This window comes from Scleropages formosus, chromosome 8 (assembly GCF_900964775.1).
Source record: "Scleropages formosus chromosome 8, fSclFor1.1, whole genome shotgun sequence".
Taxonomy (NCBI): domain Eukaryota; kingdom Metazoa; phylum Chordata; class Actinopteri; order Osteoglossiformes; family Osteoglossidae; genus Scleropages; species Scleropages formosus.
The window spans coordinates 29,358,816-29,380,187 of NC_041813.1; the positions used below are offsets into that span (position 1 = coordinate 29,358,816).

Consider the following 21,372-nt stretch of genomic DNA (forward strand, 5'->3'; position numbering starts at 1 on the left):
TATGGAAGTGAAAACTGAAAGCCATCGTCCCTGTAGAACTCACATTATTAACTATTAGTGAGCTGACACCTAGGTACACTACATCACGGTACTTACGATTACCTACCCATCCACACAACAGACACATATGGCACACACACTGTGGACCACGTAGAGCCACCAGTTCATGTGAAGCACATGTCTTTATGCTGCGGGAAGAAACCGAAGCACCTGGAGGAAACCCATGTGAACACGGAGAACTAAGCTTTGGAACAATGTCTACTATGCCACCTGGTGTAACATTTAATGTTTTCACTTTACACGACAAAAAATTAGAGCATAATTTCAAATTGACGATTTTGGTACAATACAAAACCTCTTTACATGCGGTTCCTCCTTTTGGTTACATCAAAGTGTAAGATACTCAGGCGGTGACACTCAATAGGTGCTTTCCAATATTCCACCCCCACATAGCGGAAAGCCTACTGAACAGCCCTGTACGACCATGAAAAGAACATGTGAAAACATTATATCAATGACCACTATTGTACACATCTGGCGGGGGGGGAGGAAAAACAGAAGTAAGCAATCAACATTCACAATCACAGTTGCTTTATGAGTTGTTTGTTTAGTGAGAAGAACCAGGAACTTCTCCAGAAAAAAAGCACTTGTGACAGAATACCACCTATCAGACCCATCTCTGCATGCCTTCTTGCTGGACACTTTATGGAGATGAACCCAATATATATTGGTGACCTGAATCCCTCAGCCCAGCAGTACTCCAGGATTGAGTCTGAAGATGGTCTAGAATTGGGTAAGTCTGTTCAGCTCTTAAGTGTAAGTTCACAGTGGATAGATGGGGGTATAATCACTGGCGATCATACCTGTAGGTTATGGCTATGGTCTCTCCAGCAGATGTTGAAGGTACAGCTAGTCTGCAGAGATGTACTGTAACAAGATGTAGACCATCCATGGAGGTCAAAGTATAAAGCCAAATGGAAAAAAAAGTTCTAATCTAATAGGTAAAATGGCACTTCGGCTGAAATGAAATTAGTCCAATACAACAAAATCTTAGTAGACTTGTATTGAGTGTATACCTTCAAAGGACCTTCACCACACCAAATGTGAAAAGGAAGGAGAATGCAAGCTAACAAGATTTTGAAATTTCTGAAAGAGTACAAAAATCACCACGGCAGCCAGCTACCACCTGTCTCCTGGACTGAAGACATATGGTGCTTATTTCTTCCTAAAGTCCATGGGGTCCAGGTTGCTGTCGGCCACAAACCCACTTGCTGGTAACACTTGAAAAAACTGGGCAGAAATTCAGGTGATCTAACCAGTTCTACCCAATATCTCGCACTTGGCTCTGCCAGAAGAACTGCGGGAAGTGTCCGGCGATGCCTCGAGTTGTCGCCCAAAAGCGCTGCTGGCGGTGACCTTGCTCTGCTGCCTCCTGCTTTCCAGCAATGTTGTCCTACTTAACCTGTGTGAGTACAGAGAAGCAACAGCGTGCACACTGTAATAATCCTTAATACTGATACGTGTACAGTACATAATAACAATAAGAGAGACACAAAATAAAGACAAAGCACTTTTACTGTCTAAGTTACTTGTTTACTGTAGCAGAAAGAGTCTGTCAAAGCATTTGAGCAGCGCCGGTGCGGCACAGGACAGCTTGTTCAGGGTCCACGGCTGGAAAATGTGTCCCGATGCTTTTTATTTTCATAGACATCAAGCAGTCACGGATGACGCAAGAGGCTCTGCAGAATGAAACCAAACTTTGGAAATATGAAACCTTTCTGAGTCACAACAACACAGCGCTCGGCGACGAGATCGATGAGCTCTCCCGGCGCAACGCGGACCTGCAGAACAAGACCCTGGCGCTGCTCGACACCGAAACCGTCCTGCGCGGCCAAAACGAAAACCTGACGCAGCGCCTTGACCTGTGCTGGGCAGAGAACGGAGCCCTGTCTGCTATCAACACCAACCTGACGGCTTCCAACGGTGCCCTGAGAGGCCACGTGGAGCTACTGACCGGCCTCAACCGTCGCCTGCAGGGCCGCATCGCCAACTTGTCTCACTCAGAGAATGAGCTGTTGGAGACCAATGCGGATTTGGCTTCGACTGACGCCAAACTGTTGCAATGGGTCAAAGATCTGGAGGCCCTGGAAGCCAATCTGACCTCGGAGGTGGCCAGGAAGAGCGCGGAGGAGCATGATTTGGCCCTGCAGTACGCCACGCTGGAGAAACACTGCCACACAATACTGCCCTCGTTCCGGGGTAAGAAGGGATCTTTGGGGAACCCACAGCACTTCCTGCTGCACACCACACTGTTTCCTGTTGAATGGAACTTCCTTAACCAATAAATCAGTAGGGCTTTTCTGCCATATTTCGAAGCAGAAGAGTAACTATCTGCATCCTTTGACACATGTGCTCTCTTCCTTCCTTTGTTCCTTCCTTCTATCCTTCCATCCATCGATCTACAAAGTCGCTATTTTAGCGAGGTTTACGGAGAGGACATTCTCAGTTGCGGGACAATTGGGGTGTGTGGCAGCTCACCAGTTCACTGAAGCATTAGTTCACTAAAAGTTATTTCATTTTTCCCCTTTTTAGATCACGGCCACCACCACCACCACCAAATTACCAGCAACAATGGTACGTAATATTCGCTCATGTATGGACTCATTATTCATGACTGTCTTTAAGTCCACTATAACACTGCATTATGTTGCACTTTTTTGAGCCCAGTGACATTTTTTTTCTGATTCAGTTATGCGATTTTCAAATACTCACATTTATTCATTTAGCAGACCCTGTTCTCCAAAGTGACGTACATCTCAAAGAAAACACGATGTGTCCGTTACATTAGCAGGAAGGGAAACTTAGATGCAGACGCGTGATTCTAAAGTGGAGTTCGTTTGTTTCTTTCCACCATATGAACACAAGCAGCTAAACAAAACTTTATCAGAATAACCACGATTCCTGATCACCTTCCTAGTAATAATTAAGTTTTTTTTGGTGATACATATAAACATTTGCGCTACATTACTTAAAGTTATAGTGTATGAACACTGACACCTTACATGAACTTAAGAGACCATGGGTGAAGTGAGTCTGGAAGAGGTGAGTTTTTAAAACAGGATGTACTTTTAAAATAAGATATAATTTCACTGCGCTGATTTCTCTTAACATCTACAAATTCCCATAGATTTGACGGGAAAATCTATGTATTTTCCATACGGAGTCAACGGCTACGTCACATTCCAGCCAGAGCAAGTGGGCGCCCTGTCCTCCTTCACCATTTGTCTGACACATAGCGCTGACCTCTACTGGGAAGTGTCACTACTGCCCCCAGCTGGCCAGGGGGATATGGCTCACTTTCAGTGCCTTTCTCACCATTGCTGGGTGTCGCTTCACCGGGTGAGCAGGACAATCCAAGTGTCAGACATGCCCAGGCAGTCGACGGGCTGGAACCACACATGCCTCACGTGGAGGGCAGACAGCGCCATGGTGCATCTGTGGCTCAACGGAGTCGGTGATCAGGGACACAGGGAAAGTAAGTGGGGGACGGAGCAGCTGGTTGGATCCATCGTGCTGCGACAGAACGGGGGCTCCGGAATGGTCACCAACCTGCATGTGTGGAACCACGTGCTGTCCAGTTGTGAGATCAGGTCACTGAGTGCGGGACTCAGCACCACCTCCGGCAATGTGTTAAACTGGGCAAACTTAATGAGCTGGCAGCCCAGTCAGAGTCAGATCCAGTTAACGCCCCAGGAAAACATGTGCAGGGCATCATACTGATCTCGGGTGTTGAAGTCCTGTATCTCCCACAGCGTCTTGACAACCCTCTCCAGAAAATCAGATTGAACATGTCCTATGCATCTGTATATTTAACAAACTCTTTAGTTTTTAAAGGAAAATCTACCTTGAAACACAGACTTCCATAATGATAAGTCCATGGATATAAGTACATCTTGAACCCAGGGAAAATATTTCACTTCTTACTGAATATAGGTGCTGCACCAGCCCATGTCAGCCCTTTGTTTGTATATTATATAATATGAATTAATTGAAACTGCTAGAAATGTTCACAAGTGATTAAGGCAAAAGGTTTTTGAGTTTACTGAAGCGCAATGGTAGAGTGTGAAAATAAGTTGGAATATGTTCTTTAAATAGCCCTATAATATTTATGTGCATAATTCCAGATCTGTTATGCAAGAGCAGAATTGCTTATGTTGACATCTGATGAGCACATATATCTCAGTCTCCTCAACCGCTGAACACAGTTGGGATTGGAAGTCTGTCTGTAACACAATTTGTTAGTACCTTCAAAGTCACTTTTACCACTAAGTCTCAATCAGTCAGAAGCATGTAATATAGATGTTGCTTCATTTATTCAAAACTTATGTATAAAGCTAAAGCAATTAAATTAAAAAATTCTAACACCTACATCCATCCATTATGCATAACCACAGTCCTGGGTGCTGGTGGTCTGGAGCCTGGAGCCTACCCTGGAGACCCTGGATGGGATGCTAGAACATCATAATGTAACGCTTCAATTGTATTATATTTTATTAACTTTGAAATAGATTAAAATGAAAACTAATTTTAAATGACAAAAAAAACACAATGTCCAGAACCACCCATGCAGCACGGATTTTTTCACATAAGTATGATCAACGTTTGTCAGCTACTGAGCGCTTTCAATTTCCTTTACTCTCTTTGCTGTCAATTAAAGCTCAATAAAACAGATGTCCCTTGATTTATTCATTATTGATTGTCTTGTAGGCCATAACCAGAGTCCAGAACTTTAAACAGGCAGCCACAACCCTTGCAGCCAATAAGGTAAAATACTTTACTGATTCAGTCACTAAGTGCATCAGGGTGCCCAGCAAACGAGACGGGTAGTTAAGCCAAAACAGCCCAGATGCGCACTGCACCGTCAGAGTTTATTCACCCATCAAGTTTAGTGGAGAAACAAAGGGTCCAATAAAGTGTAAAAAGAACATGTTTTGGCTCTGCTTAGGCCAGACATTTATTCTCTAGATCACTAAAGAATCAAACACTAAAGATGAGGGAACATTCTAGAGGTACATGGTATAAGGCAAGGAGCTGACCCTGGCACTTTTTTCAATAAAGACACAGATGCTACACGGTGAATTATGCAGACACACACTTGAGTGGAGAGGAATTTTCCAGATTTTCCTCACAAGTCAAGCACAACTTTTTCTGCAGCATTCTGGATCACCTGGAGAGGTTTGAAGGAGGAGGCTGGAAGACCATACTGGAGGGAGCTGCAGCAGCTTAGACGGAATATCACCATGGGCTGGACAAGAACCTGTGCGTGGGTGTGTTGTGAGATAAAGGCAGGACGTAGCTGCTGGGTCTGCTTAAGGCTCCTATGTGTTGGGTGAAGCAAAGAATTGAGCTGGTTGTTACTCTCAGGCAGGTGGATTGATCTGCCTGGAGGTGAAGGATCTCGGTCTCGAAGAAGTTGAACTGTAGATGGTGATGAGTCATCCAGGCAGAGATGTCCGAGAGGCAGGCTGCAATGCGTGAAGATATATCTGTAGGAGCAGAAGAAATGCTGGCAATGGTGAGCACTGTTAGGAGAGGCGATGACAGAACCTTGAAAGAGACCCTTCTGGAAAAGGAACACAAGCTGCATGTGGCTGGATCAGGCTGCATGTTCCAGGGGTTTTGAGAGCAAAGCGAGAACAAAATCAGGCCTGTAGTTTTGGACTGAATGTAGCTTCAGAGAGCGTTTCTTTAACAGCAGTGAGTTGTGGGCTGTTTTGAAGACAGATGGGACGCGAGGAGTTAATGACAAGTGAAGTACCCTTGTTGCCCTGAAGGGATAGGGCAAAATATGAAGCTGTTTCAGTTGATCGCAACAGTAAGACTGCATACAGTAATACAGTCAGACCTGTAAGACTTTTGGAGACAAAGTCTCCAGTGAGCAATGAGATAATAAAGAGAAAAAGGAAATCAGCTCACATCCTGACTGAACTAGCTGCAGGGAAGGCCGGGATTAGATAAACTACACTTGATAGTGAAGTGGTTAGAGCTGCTGCCTTTGTATCGGAAGGTTGCTGGTTCAGATGTCATCTACTGCTGTAGTACCCTCAAGCAAGGTACTTACCCTGAACTGTTCCAGTAAAATTGCCCAGCTGTGTAAACAGTTGTTGGTAGATTAACACTGCAACTTGATTTGGGAAAAAAAAGCATCAGCTATATAAATAAATGTGAACAGGGTAAAACCAGAGCTGGGGATGTAAAGCACTGTCTTGGAAATATTCTTCAGCCAACGGTCACTGGGATGACAACTCAGCCCTCAGCTATTTGCATGAAAACTATATCACACCACATGTTCCAGTATGACCCTTTTAAAATATTTCACTGAGAGCATGTCTTTTAAAAATAGTGTTGCCAGTGTGGAGCCTTAGCGGCCTCCCGGTTGACAGGAGTAAACCTTCTGCTGATAACTTCAAAATCAAATAAGCTGTATTTTTTTAACCATTCATAACTTCTAGGCTGCAATGAAAAAGTTCAACAGGTAATTTTAAATTTCATAACTGAAGAAGGAAATGCGCTGGCTCTTTCTTTCTGAGATCACATCTCATTAACATCCTTATTAAAAATGACATATTCATCCATTATCATTAACACTTGTCCATGGGGGGGCACTGCTCCAAGTAGAAAGCATCTACGGCAAGAAGCAGTGTGAAAAGAAACGGAGGAAATGTAAATTGTTAATATCCATCTCTGAACCTCAACAACAAGAAACAGATTAACAATAAAAACAGCAACAAGAAGAGATGAGTATTTATGAATTAACTGTTATTATTTTAGGGGGGGCAGTGGGTTGGACCGGGTCCTGCTCTCCAGTGGGTCTGGGGTTTGGGTCCCGCTTGGGGTGCCTTGCGACGGACTGGCGTCCCGTCCTGGGTGTGTCCCCTCCCGCTCCGGCCTTACGCCCTGTGTTGCCAGGTTAGGCTCTGACTTCCCGCGACCCTGTATGGGACAAGCGGTTTCAGATGATGTGTGTGTGTGATGTATGATGTATTTTAGTTCATACCTCATAAAAATAGTCGGAAAGACACTCTAAAGCCTATAAGGAGTTTTCTGACCATAAATGAATAGCAATGGTTGTATGTTACGAGAACGTGTCGCCGCCAAATACCAAAGGTCAGTCTGTGTTCGGTGCCACTAAACGTGTACAATCATGTTATAGGTAACACGTCAGAAGCACGTTAAGTTGGACTCGCTGGGTACGAACGTCTGCGAAGAGGACTTTAAATGTTCCTTGTGGACCAAATGGACGAACCCAAGATGGCGACCACAACCAAGGTGACTTAGAAAGGCTGAGAGAAAGGGGCGTGCCTCCGTCGCGAGATCTGCGTCTGGGTATTTGTCTTTTCGCCGTGTTCATAAACTTCAGTCGACTGTGTTTGACACGACAGGCTTTTGCTCTTGAGACCGTCTGGCAGCATTGCGATGGCAGCACCTGACAACTTGATGGCCCGTTTGTATTTGCGCGAAACGTTCGGCTCGCGTCGGGAAGCAGCTCCATGCATCCGAGCCATCAAACTTCAGAGTGACAGACCTTCCCCTGCTGTTGTTGTGCGCAGACAAAGCGGCGAGATCTTAGTGCTTTCGGCAAGCGTTCCCTCACAGGCCCAAGGTTCCTTGTTTGTCATCGTGGCGAACCATGAAAGCGGTGACTTCGGTTTGGTGACGGGGGAACTCGAGAAGCCACACATCGCTTGTCGCTAACATGACTAGGAGAGGAGAGAATACCACGACCATTGCCTCTCGCGGGGTAAACGGTGCGGCAAAGTGGCTCGAGCGCCACTCGTCACAACGGTTTCGATGAAAACGAACGGCGACACGATTTATCACCGATACTTCTGAGCGTCTCCCCTAACAAATTGATATCAGCTAAATTGCTCGCGTGTATTCGTCAAACGCGTGTTTCTGCTACGGACACCGGAGCAGAGTACTTACTCCGAAGGGACACAGTAAAAACAAGAAGGAAGAGTTTAGAAGGCAAACCCGAATTAGTAAATTATCTTGGAGAAAGGTGTCAGCTAAAAGAAGAAATACTGATAATGGGAAGGAGCTGAAGAAACATGTTCCATGTCCTACACAGACAAACACACATCGACACAGTTCCAGAGTGAGCCCAGGATTAACACATTTCTTTGATACAGACCAGTATATACAGTTCCACAAACAGATTATTGACAGCAACCTCATGGAAAGAGGGCACCAGCCAAAGTGAGCAGGAAACCTCTAAAGCAGCACGGTTACAACTCGGCAATGGTTCTCAGAGGCGTTGCACGCAGGGTTGCTGGAACGCTGGGGGATCGCATCTTTGCTATGTGACCTTTACAGAAACCCTGTTTCTCGGTTCCTGAAGCTGTTGTTCCAGCACAAAGCGGAATTAGTACTCGCGCTTCTCCGAAGTGTAGCAACCAGGTGAAACACTGACATGTCCACAAGATGGCATCACACACACACACACACACACACACACGCGCACGCACACCAATCCCGAGGACACTGGTCTTCATGATGATCCGCGCAGCTGTGTGGACTGCCGAAGAACAACTATATTGTTTGAATACTCAAAACCAGCAGCAGTGAAACATCAAAGCTGACTGTGATCTATATTTAAAGTATTTCCCATGTGTTTTTGGGAAACTCTTATGAAGGTCTGAGTCACCGTTTTCACAGTTGCCCTTAGACATCAAAGGCTAATTTTACCAAGGCTGTTATAGAGAGTACAGTAAGCGCCGGCCTGAGGTTCCGCTAGCGCAGTGTTTGCGGAAACCACCCTGCGAAAGGCTGTTTTCCAGAGCTCTGCAACATCTAGGCTAATGGGTAGCAGTCTGGCGGCTGTCTGCAGGTTCACATCCCAGCAGGTGACCTACTGTTGTACCCTTAGGTAAAACACTTAATCAGCGGGGTTCTATTAAACATCCATTCGGATGAGTAGAAAGAGCACACTTTTCAAGCTGCTGTGGATGAAAGCATGAAAAAAGGCCATAAAGCCTCTGATGTAAACAGTGAAAGGACACTGGAGTACAGTACAGATTTTGACAGTAGCCAGTGAATCACATGCCCCTGGCTCTGTGCTCTGCTGTCTCCCCGACTCCGCTAGCAGGATGACACGGCCTCCCTGTGCCTCTGAGCACAAATTAAACACACTTCCTTCTATTTACCGCTTCACGTTGCACTCTGAAGACAAGGCTTTCACATAGTTATGAAAAGACAGCAGGCGCAGTGCGAGGGGATCGCGTGTTTTCCGCCCGTTTGCGTCAGTTTCTAGTGAGTCTGGGTAAGGATGACCCAGGTCAAAGCATTACGGGCGATGGATGGACGGATGGATGATTCGTTCCTGTCTAAGCGTGAGGACAGGCAGCGCCCTGCTGTGGGTGACTTTGTTTCACTGCGTTTACATTACTTCGTTTTGCAGATGCTTTTCTTCAAAGCAACTTCCACTGAGCACTGTGTAGTGTTATCAGCCCACACCTTATCACCTTATGCACCAGGGTGACTTACATTGCTAGATAGACTACTCAGAATGGCTTACTTGTCCATACATCTGTGAGACACACCCCCTCTGGCACTCACACACTATCGGTCACTTCACCAGTCTACCCGAACAGAATATCTGTTTGGACTGAGGGTGGAAACCAGAGCACCCAGAGGAAACCCACACAGACACGGGAGAACATGGAAACTCCATTGCGGACTGAGAGGGGATTGAACCCACGTCCTCTTGTACCGCCCAGGAGCTGTGAAACAGCAGCGCTGTGCCTCTACAACTTGTGCACCATTCTCTGCGGCGACGGTGAAGAGGGACCCAAGAGCAGCTCCACCTTGGCTCCTTCGGCCTTTTACAACACAAACGCATCCGAGCCGGTGCGTGTGCATAGCGGTGGTTTGCTGAGTTATCACTAGATCTGAGCAAAGAGGTCCATCAAAAGGGCCCACCGGTGAACAAGATGTTGATTAATCCCTGATGAGTTCCATTGAGTCGTGGAGGTAAAGACCCCCAACCGGTGGCAAGGGAACAGATTATGCAAACTTCCTGAAATGATTAATGCTGGCCTAAAATGTATCTCCCAGGGCGCCGAAGAAGCTCGGACTGATTGATTGCCGTGGGGGGCGCTACGTTTTTGCGCGTTGCCGCTGATGAATAGGCTGTCAGAGCCCCCGAACAACCGACGCGAGACACAAATGAATGTTTGAACGATTACCCTGTAAGCACAAATATTAAACGTCCATTAAAGAGGATTACACTTGGTGCCACTTAGAAGGAAAAGCACACGCGGGCCATGGGAATCAGGCAGAACGCAGCTGAGCAGGTGCTCTCGTGAGTCTCCAAGCCGACTCCTTTTTCCAATTTAGGAAATCCTTGACATTAATCGCACCTCAGAAATTCTCGAGATCTTCAAAAAGCTTGACAGTCCATGCCTAAGCATTCTTCTTTGGAAATTACATCCAATAAGAGCTAGAAACTGAAGGGCACTTGATTTGAGTGTGAATAAATGTCTGGTAAAATGTTCTGTGTTCTTCACAGTGATTAGTTCTTCCAAAAATCAATATACCGGAATGTGATCAGAATACGCTTATTTAACTTGTTTAACTTGGGCCAGAAGAGCAAATGAAGGAATGTTCTAGGAGCTGTGAGGCAAAAAAGGCAGCAGTGATGGCATCTAAAGGGGAAAACTGTTGCCTTGGGCCTAGTGTATTTTTTTTAGGGTTATATAAATATTATATTAATTACTGCTCAGTCACTTATCTGTTGACCATACAATCATTATAATAATAATTATTATTGTTTATTTAGCTGTTGCCTTTATCCAAGGCAATTTAAAGGGTCACTGAGGGTTTGAAATAATGTCACCGAAAGTCTGGAAGACCCCAAATCCCAAAATACTCAATGAGAGTTGAAGAGTTCCTACCAGACAAAAGAGGATTTACATAGGATTTACGTTTTTCCCAGCTATGTGTACTGGAATGGCCACCAAATTAAAATTAGTCTACAAATTACCTTTCCACAACAGTTTAAGAGAAGGATTCAAACTTTGGTCTTTGTTTGGAAGGCGGCAGTTCCAACCACTGCGCCCCCTGCTGGTCCTTGTGCTTCCCTCAGAATTATCGTGACAGAGAGGCAAAGGTTTGTGTTGATGTAACTGCAGCTGTTTGTATTTAATAACCACACAAACCCTATACGCTGTCGCGACAACGAACCACCAACCACGACTTCTTCCAACGACTTCAGACAACAGGCCAGCTCCAGGTACTTCTTGTTACGCTCAGCCCTGGTGTGAAGTCGTCCCTAAAGCCAAAAACCGCTTCAACCGCTTATGAAAGTGTGCACACTTTTTCATACAACGCTCTCGGCCAGTCAGCGCAACAGCGTTTTTGTCCGTCACTCAGCTATTTCACTGCCCCAGCGGGTATTTTATTCTGGATCGGACATTTCGGGACAGAGATTCACACTTGGTGTCTCAAATTCAAGATTTTTGTCCCTCGGTAGTGTCAGTTGGGCTATTTTTTTGGCTAAATCTAGTGTATTCATGACACTTCTTAGATAAAATGACCAACTATACACAGTACTTCCTATTGCACTGACAGTCGCCCAATCACACTGAAAATCGGTTAAGGTAATTGTAATATCACGAGTGGAATAGCAGATTCAGCACTTTTAACACTAATAACTCGTTTAACTGATGCTTTTCTCAAAAATATGTTAAGGTTTTTTCAATTATATCCCCATTTATGCAGCTGGGTAATTTATACCGGAGCGATGTAGGACGAGAACCTTGTGCAAGGGCACGGCAACGGGGCCAAGGGCTGAACATTTATTTCAAAATTTACTGCCCTGTGCCCACACCCCATATAGTCCTTGTGCTTGTGCAGTAAAAGACAGACAGTGGTCCTGCAAACTTGTATCATAAACATTTGGGAGAAAAATTATCAAAATGTCTCCATCCAGGCTGTACCCTGTCTCGCACCCTAGGCTTCCTGGACAGGCTCCAGACCTCTGCAGGCATGAACTGGACAAGTGGTTATTGAGATGATGAAGGAATTAAAATTCTACATTAAAAGAGAAGCTAATTTTTGGGAAAAAAAAGAGATTTTCGTTACAAACCTTACGAAATATGTTGGCGTTAATTTCCTGCATAAAAATAACTTTTATTTTGGTATTTGAATTAATTTTACATCACATGCTTTTCATCCAGGAACCAGTTCTTTTTTCCATGGTAATTCCAGTTCCTTCACAACAGTAATTCACCTACTGGGGTGACTTCACAGAATGAATAATCCCCATTATGTGATGGATATAATCAGCCGTCACTCTTTCTTTTCAAGTGAGGTTGTTTGACTGTTCATAAAGCTGGATATTTTACTGGAGCAATTCAGAAAAACCTGAGCACTGTGGTCAAGGTACAAATAACAGAGCCTTTGGGGGGCCGGATGCCCTTAACCTCTACACTACCTGGTCATGTCATGGTCATGTCAGTGGAATCTGGGCCACATTGAAGGAACTTGTTCACACAGCATCTGGGGAAAACTAAGCTTAAAGGGTAGAATATGAAAGATCTTCCTATACATTTAATAAATATTTGTCTTACGCGTAGCAATGTTCTCAACAAAAGGAAAATATCAGGGAAAAAAAGATTATGATAAAATACTGAGCTGCAAAAATGTAAAAATTTGCTATTTACACTAATGCTTCACAAGACTGGCTTAGCTCTGGACTCCAGGGTTAATATATAAACTCTAAATAGCACGTCGCTCATTTTCCAAAGTCCGGTGCAAGGTCGATACCCCCTGTCCTGTCTGTCTGAATAGGCCTGTCGCTGTTTACTTTCCGTGTCTGCCAAAGCTAAATCGCTGGCCTCTTGCCCTTCTTTTACTGGCTGTCGTATTTATTTTTACATTTTTTTTTTTTTTTACCCCTCCCATCCACCTGCTTTTGTGGAGAACATAAGCTGATTGACCTGAAATGCGGTGCGACGCAATCTACTGCAAACAGCGCTGTTGTGGATTGGTGGTGGAGCACTCTTGGGCTGCTGAGAAGGTGGGGTGCTGTATACCCGCAACCTGAGTGGCCTGGATCATTTATCTGTTTTATTGCTTTCCTGTCATGTTACTTGTAACACCTTCTCCCACACCCCGGAGGGGTCGATCACCCGAGCTTCAGACGCAATTAAACCGGAGAGCCGGGAGTGTGGGGATTAAAAAGTGCAATGTTTCTCATCTGGCCGCGGATGAACTCGGCACGAGATGGAAAGAGTGAGCGTTCCACTTCTTGCTCGCACGTTTGCATTCTCTCTCCCGGTCTCGTTCTTTCTGTTACAGACAAGGCCCAAGTCTTATAGAAGAAAGACCTGCAGAACAAACGCTGAATAGCTCATTGGTGGTTTCACAGGTCAAATAACTAACGACTCCCACTCCGTCCGCTTCCTATTCAACATATTCAACTCGAGCAAGACGGCAACATGCGGCAACATGGGTTAATGGTGGACAGACAGAGACTCTGGGGAAAAGTAAGAAAAAACTTCAACGTGTACTCCTGCAATCGACCTATCAGCTCGACAAGCTCGACTTATCAATCGGAAACGACGTCTTGAAAACGCAGGGAAAGCGATGCAAGTGCTTCTGTTTGGGTGGCTTCTCTGAATCAACTCAAGAGTCCACAGCGAACGAGTCACTATGCGAGAAAAAGTGCTCAGATAAACAATGCATTTTTAAATAACATTCCTGGTTGGAAGAGTAGGGTTAAATTTGAAGACTTTGTCTTGAAAAAGTGAGCGGACATGGGGGACTGATTCCGCCATGTCTGAGTCAAAAGAGTGAGGCCACTGGTATTAGTCACATTGTGAGGACAAGTTTGTTCGGGAAATGAGCTGAAACTTCTTCCCAGCTCTTCTGCTGCTGTTGCCAGAGATGCGGGACACTGGTGGGTTCTTTTGCTTTGTCTCTTCTGTCCAGTTTGTGCCATAAAAGTATTAGCCAGGTTGCCCAGGGGTACTCACACTTTTAACTGGCGCTGTTTGTACGGATGCTGAGTCTGCTCAAACGCGGTACGTTGCTGTATCTAATGTGCCCTTGTGAACGCTCAAGTATGAATTGGATGAGGAATGCGTGTGACGGTACCCTTTTGCTACCCTTTCAAGCATCCGCAATGGAAATGAATGACATAATGGTGTTATCTGAGCTCACGCTCAAATGTTCTGCCATTTTCCGTTGTTTTTTTTGGTTTTGTTTTTATTTTTGAATTCTTTTTTTAAACAATTTGATCTATTTCAGCGGTCTGTTTCGGATCTGTTCCCACACCTCCGGAAAACAAAGACAGGCACAAGACGAGCCCCTTGGTACCTCTGAAAGCGCTTTATTGATCCAGCTGTCGCCATGTGACGCTGCCTTTGGGATGCAAGGTGCATCCACAGCCACATCATCAGCCGACAGCTGCTTTCAACAAAACGTCCAGCCTCCCCCTTTCCTGCTCCTTTCCTACCCCCAAGCCCCCAAAATGTTAGCTGGTTATTTATTGTACTTCATTTTAGTCCCTCAGGTCAAACAGCTCCACATAAAATGGAAAGCCCCATCTTCACAGCGACTTCAAGAGTGTGGCTTGACATGGACATTGTCACAAACTGATGTTGTTAAAAGGTAGAGTAATTGTTTTTTCAGCACGGAAGTTAAAAAAAAAAAAAAAAAAAAACACTTACAGGTGGACTTCTTCAAATTGCTTTAGAAATTTTCCAGCTGGATATTTGAAAAAATATGCATTACATGTGTTAAGCTACTTGCTACAATGTAAGATGCTTACTATTATTGACTTTTATACACGCAAGTCATTTTACTGGAGCAATTTAGGGTAAGTACACTGCTCAAGGGTATTATAGCAGTAGGTGAGACTTGAACCAGCAACCTTTGGATTCAATGACACTATTAACCATTACACTATCAACTGTCCCCAGTATATTACCATGTATGTATAGATACAATGATAAAAATATAACTAAAATAGTACTTTTGACCTGTAACACACAAGCCGCAGAAGTGAACGTAAAACTAATTATTCACTGTTTCACAAAATGTTAATTGTAAATAAATACATGGGTTATTCATCATTTGAGAACTACAATTTTTAAAGATATAAAAATCTTGTCTGATCCATAAATAATCAACAACTTTCCCAGTCTTGCATGATGTACACATATGGAAGTGGACCAGCACAGTAAGAGTTTTGAGAAGCTGGACACCACAATTCTCACGCAATAGTTTCCGTGGTTTTTGCTGATGTTGTTATTGTTGTTGTTCTTGCTGGAATCTGTTCAAATGCTTCCACTGTCTCCTAATCAGTAAACAAACATCGAGCTAAGCATCCCTGTGGTTATCGATTAGCCGGGAAGGCGGTGTGCTGGGGTGGAATGAAGTTCATGTGATCGCCTTCCATAGTCTTTGGATTTCGAGAGCTAGGATGTCGATAGACTCACAGCGGTGCAAATTAAGCCCACTTCTCCGAGCAGGAAAATAATGCTGTGTCTTTAAGGTGCTTGTGTTCCAGGTTCCAACCTGGATCATTACCGCTGGACGTCACCTTATCACTGTATTACTTAGCTAGTGTTTTTATCCAGAGTAAATTGCACTTTTGCTCATTTATACAATGAGATGTTTCGCAACACAAAATGTAGGCTCTTTGTTCCCTCCTAACATTGCTGGGCTCTCCTGGGGGACTTGAACAGGTAATCTTCAAGTTACAAGCTTGAGTCCCTGACAACCACATCCCGAATTAATCATGGCGAGATAAGCAGCTAATGACATCTGTAAGTACAGCAGGAAGTTACCCTGTCAGTAAAATATACGAGCGTTACTCGCAATGTGGAGGTGAACTGCATGGGGAATGTACTGGAGCCCACAGTGGCTGTGTCATATAGCGGAAACACCAGACAATTAGCGCGAGCCGGTGTCCTGTGCCTTGGGAGATTAATTATTACTGGGAATGCACATAGAGAGCAGGGACGAGCAGCCAGGGTCATCGATTCACGTCGGCCCCCAATCAGTAATAATCACTGCATCCCGGTCTCTGCCACGGCCAGCTTATTGATTTCCGCACGGGTCCCACGCCTGCGAGCCACTGTACAGGCATTCGTTTTCATTTACAAGAAAAAAGGCTGAGCAGCGGCACACCACCCAACACCCCTCCACCCCACACCCCCCGGTGCACATGCTTGCAAAGCAGCAGGCCATCTGGGCAGAGGAGCCGCGTGCCGTTCCCCACACAGCCGCAGTCGCCGAGCGATTTCCGATAATACCCCCCCACCTGCTTCAGAAAAGCCACGGAAAGACCAATTACGTTCCTTTCTTGCGTTGCCAGGAAACATTGAAGTCGCACCGGAGGATCTGTAGATAGAATCTGTCCAGTGCTAAGCACCTCTAGTAAGAAACTGTCTGCTGTACTCTTTCACACAGTCCACAACCTGTGGAATATTGTAAACAACACTTTTCAAGAGTCTCACCTGATCGCATTCCTCACGAGTCAACGGGGAATAATTGTCGGTTTTTTATCCCTTATCGACTGGACGAAGTGCGCGTGTTTGGCTATGTCTCACACTGCAGCGAAAGGGAAAAGTTGCGGTGCCTTGATCTGGGTTATTGACGCGCGATCAATGAGCAGGATGGGTCGTTCAAGGACAAGGCAGGGGAACGGGGAAGGATGCTACTTCGTCAAATCCTTCTCCGGCTTGGCTGCCAACGAATCTCAACTCTGATGCCAAAAAGAGGACGGGAACAATGGTAACAAACGAATACGTGCACAGGCCACATTTTTGCTGTTAACCCTTCTTCGCTGCTCTTTGCCAGTTTAATTGCAACAAGATGAAAAAATAATTTGGCTGGGGGAGAGCATATTAATTAAACAAACATTGCCGCATTATCTCCATCAATTTTGCCTAGAGGCAATGCGCCCTGATGTTGTTGCCGTGGTGGTGCCCACAGGGTTTTCTCATGATCAATGTAAAGCTGGGTGGTAAGTGCCGCACACTAATTGGCAAGGATGCCATGCTCCCCTCAATGGATCCTAGCTTTAAATGAAGGCGTAACCCAACGGGACAACTAAACGAGACATCTGCTAATGAGACCTTTATGTGGCTGTTTCTTACAGGCCTCGGAGTAATTAAACACGCGGACGTGTGGAGCATGGGGTAGAGAAAACGGGCACAGACTCACACCGTGGCCTAACTGACCAAGGCAAGGTTTTAAAACCATGGAAGCACGCACGAGCAGCCAGCAGCTCTTACCAGGCACTGCATGACACAAGCTGACAGAGGTTGCTGTACCGTGACTGACGGAGAACAAAATATATCGGCAACATATATGTATGCAGGTTCTCCAGTGAGTACAGACCCCATCCACTATGTAGCAGAGCAGAGCAGAGATTCTATTTGCATATTTCGTGCATCTGATTTGCAGAGAGCAATAGGAGCCTCCACCATCCTGTTTCGAAACTCCTGGTGGAACTGCAAAAGATCACATTCAATTCACCTGGTGCTGGGAAGATCAACCATTCGCAGCGGCACATTCCCGGAGCTGCCACCATGACTGCACGCTGAACTTTTATCACGCCGATTCAATTGCGGTGTTTCGCTGAAGAGAGCTTCGCCATGCAAGCTGCTGAGCCCCAGGGGGTGTAGGAGCTCAGCCAGGGGAAGTGCTGGAAAGAAAAGTGAGAGCAGGTCCATGATAAAACACATGGGTGTGGAGCAGCGTTTACCCTCAGTGCAGTGAGCATCTATGACACTGTCACTACAGATCTGGGTGGGAAAGCTTGCAGGGCACTACTGGCACACTTCAGGTGTTACACAGGAAGCTCCTTTCCTTTTCAGCTCTCACCTCCCTGCAACATGTAAACCGAGCCGTTTACGGCAACAACCTAGTGCACGTTACCCAAACTGGCTAAAGTCACTTTTTGCCTGTTTTGCCCAGCTGTAAGTCAAGTTTGACTCTCCTGTATTGAGTTTTCTTCTGTTCTTGATGTCGAAGTCAACACCGTGTTCACTGCTCATTCGCGAAAAGCCTTGCGAGATTGGTAACCCGAAAGTACTCATCAAGCTCGCAAGCTTCAGACAAAAGGAAACCCAAACGGATACACCGATTCGGAAAAAAATACTAAGAAAGAGGCAATGAAGAACTGAAGTATGATGAACAACATTTCAAAATGAATATTTCCTTAAAATCCAAAGGACGAAGAACGCACAAGATTATATGCTGAGCCACGGTTGCCCCAGATAATTGCCTAATAAACTCAGAGCGGAAGGGGCTGCAAATATAGCGTGCAATCAATCTAAAATTAGCTTAGAGTGGCATCAGCAAATACTTATTGCAGTCAGCAAGCGCATGATGGAAAAATACATTCGCTTCGGCCTCCGGAACAGAACTCCATTCTCATTCACCTGAGAAGAGTAATCCCCAGGTAAAGGCTGCTGTTTAAAGCGTTCATTACAAGAGTGAGTCACATATGAAAATAGGTTGTCTGACAAATAGGTGCCTCGAGCGCGGGACGTCACATCGCATCTCCGGTCCGAGGCTGGAATATGCTGTCTCAGACCTTCGAGCCCACGCCGTGCTCAGAGTCTCATGGTCATTAGCAGAAAAGGGTGGTTCAACTCGTGGGCCCCTGTGCTGGTCCTAGGCACGCAGCAAACCTTAAAGCTTGGCTGCATTTGCATGTGTGAGACAGCCGGCCTGCTAAGAGCTCTCTCCTCTTTGATTAATGAACCGCCGGTTGAACGCACGGACAATCAAACAAAGTATAAGGCCGTCACAACGGCCGCCTTGGGGGGGTGGGGGGCAAACGCTCGCAATTGTCTATAGCGATCAGCTCAAAATGTCTTATGCAGCTCGACCACATCTCTCCCATTTAAGTGTGCTAGGGAGCTCTTGTGATGGGCATCTAATTATTACAAAGTCTCTATTTTTCCTTCCTTTTGCAAACTTACACAGCTTTTTCTCCCCCTCCGAGTCCTGCAAATGAGCTCTAAGATCCGCGCAAATGCCGGTGCGGACATGCATACGCACGAACACACGTCTTTGAATTGCAAGGGCATTTCAGTGTGCGGGTCGCCGTTTTCGCCGAGATAATGATGTTTCAGTCGCTGTGATGCCGTCAGTCAAGTCTCGTTTCCTTAAAACTCACCGAACCGAGAATCGATAGGCAGACGTTTGCAATTAAGTAACACTGACAGGGGACACTGGAGAGAGAGAAAGCAGAGAAAGAGGGAAAGTGAAAGAGAACAGAGGTCCGGTACGTAGATTAGGCCATCAACCGAAATACACAGACAGTGGTGCTTGGTAAGAAAACCTCTTGAACCGAACCAAGAAAGGAAAATGTAACATTTCTTTCTTTCTTTTTATTCTTTTTATAAAAAGGAATTCTGTAAATATGTGGCAGGGGAATGATTCATATCCTCAGAGATGTCTTTACAGCGTGTCATAGAGAGCAATGAGAAGAGAAAACCTTGATTGTAAGGAGTGAAAAACAGAAGCCTTTGGTCTTTGCTCTGAAAGAAAGACACAGCAGAGTGATGGAATGGTCAGATTTGAATGAAAGAGCTTCTTTCGATTTCCACTTTGTTGTATCTGTATACCTAAACCAAAATGCACGGCAGAAACACAAAGGGGCACGAGGAACATCTTGGTGGAACACCTTGACTACATGTGAACGGTTCTTTCAATGTGCGTTGCAGCTCTCTGTGTTATAGCAGTCAAGACGTGGCTGACCTCGTGGTGATGGCGGTGGGCACTTGTGCTTTGACTATAGCTGAATATAGATGATGTTTAAAATTCTGCATCTGGGAGTATATGAAACCTGTAACCAGGGACTGAGAGAACAGTGTGCTTTGTAGCATATGTGGACACTTGTCCTTCCAAAATGGTTCTTAATCTAGTGTTGAAGAAAGACGCCCAAACAAAATGAAGTTGAGAGTTGCGCGGAGTTTACTTTTTCTCTTGAGGAATTTAGAGTGTTGAAGGAAATCTGTCACATTATTTCTGCCCGAAAGCACCTGCTGTAAACTCACATGACAGTTTGGCCTGTCCACCGGTAGGTAACCTGATAGCGGGGTTCCACAGCTCTAGCCAACAGCCCATGTGGTTCCCTGCCATGTTTCAGGTCACCCTTCAGTCTCAGGTTTTAGCTCTGGATGGAGGATGAGAGTTCTCTGCAGAGACTCAGGGGTAAGAGTCAGCATGGAGTCAGCATGGGCCTCTCCACTGCAGGTTCAACTGACGTTTGAACCTACTCCAGTGGGCCAAAACGTGCGGGAAGTCTTCCATCCACACCTTCAAACTCCAGAAAGCTCGCCTGCTGACATTCCAGGAACTGGCCGGGAAGGAACTGCTGGTGGCCGTCAAACAAAATAGCTGTTTGCTGGAAAAACGTCCAAACGGCACTTGGTGTAGGGTCAAGTCCTACGTTGAGCCCACTCAAATTTAGCCTTTGTACGAACAGGCAGCTTTTCGTTGATTTTTATCTTTCCTGAACAATATACGTATCTTTTAAGAAGGTTAAGGTATTACAACGCAAAAATCAAAAGTAATCTGACTGCCAGACTGGCCACCAGCATTACGCAACCAGCAAAAACGCACACAAATGTAGCTTGATATGAGTCATGTCCAGCTTCCCCCCTCCACCCAGGCCAGGCCTATTTTACAGATTTATGATGTCCGCATGCAGACAATGTAAGGATAAAATTTCAGACTGAAGTGTGCTACTATATCTTTTTCAGTTAAAGTATTCAAGAGGCGACTGTCGTGTAAGTAGCTTCCAAATGTCGTGAAATGAAACTGTTTATCCTGAATATTAAACTTCATCGTCTCCATCTTTAAAAACAAGTGATTGCTTTTCATGACACAGCACAAAGAACTCATGGTTTCGGTAAAGTAATATAGCTGTAAATCTAACATGTAAAATCTAAAGTAGTAATATGCTGATGGTGGTTGTTGGAGGTGTTGTTTCAGCAGGCAGTGGTTGTTGCTGGCCTGTCTCCACGAACCCCCTTCACCCAATCAAAGGTGTGACACCACGGTAAACAGCCTTTGCAAGGAGACGCTGAATTAAACATTGCATGTGTGCAGATGTCAGTCCTTGCAGATTCAAACAAGCAGGTTATAATTAGCCACAACTGGATTTTTTAAGGTTTGCATGGTGACTGCGTTGAGGCAGGGTAAACCAATACGGACTGACATGTCACTCAGAAACGACCAATGGGAAGCAGCAAGAATCCTGCTGCATGGTAAGGAGCAGCAGAATTAACACTTTACATTTTGTGAAACGTAAATAGATTGTGGAATACTCAACCCTTA

General features: G+C 45.2%; 1 protein-coding gene across 1 annotated transcript; it reads left to right on the forward strand.

Annotated features, from left to right (window-relative positions):
- The first annotated feature begins 414 nt into the window (after positions 1–414).
- Positions 415–4,731, forward strand: LOC108941742 (uncharacterized). The gene is made up of 5 exons (XM_018764544.2): positions 415–793; positions 1,353–1,466; positions 1,708–2,259; positions 2,593–2,634; positions 3,188–4,731. Exons 1-5 carry the CDS (start codon positions 595–597, stop codon positions 3,778–3,780), a joined length of 1,500 nt encoding a protein of 499 aa, XP_018620060.1. The 5' UTR covers positions 415–594; the 3' UTR covers positions 3,781–4,731.
- The last annotated feature ends 16,641 nt before the right edge of the window (positions 4,732–21,372 follow it).

Bases quoted from the DNA above. Each gene is read 5' to 3' on its own strand.
- LOC108941742 (XM_018764544.2), top strand. From the start codon at position 595: ATGAGTTGTTTGTTTAGTGAGAAGAACCAGGAACTTCTCCAGAAAAAA. The intron at 2,260-2,592 runs GTAAGAAGGGAT...TCCCCTTTTTAG, and splicing joins AATACTGCCCTCGTTCCGGG to ATCACGGCCACCACCACCAC. The intron at 2,635-3,187 runs GTACGTAATATT...AAATTCCCATAG, and splicing joins CCAAATTACCAGCAACAATG to ATTTGACGGGAAAATCTATG.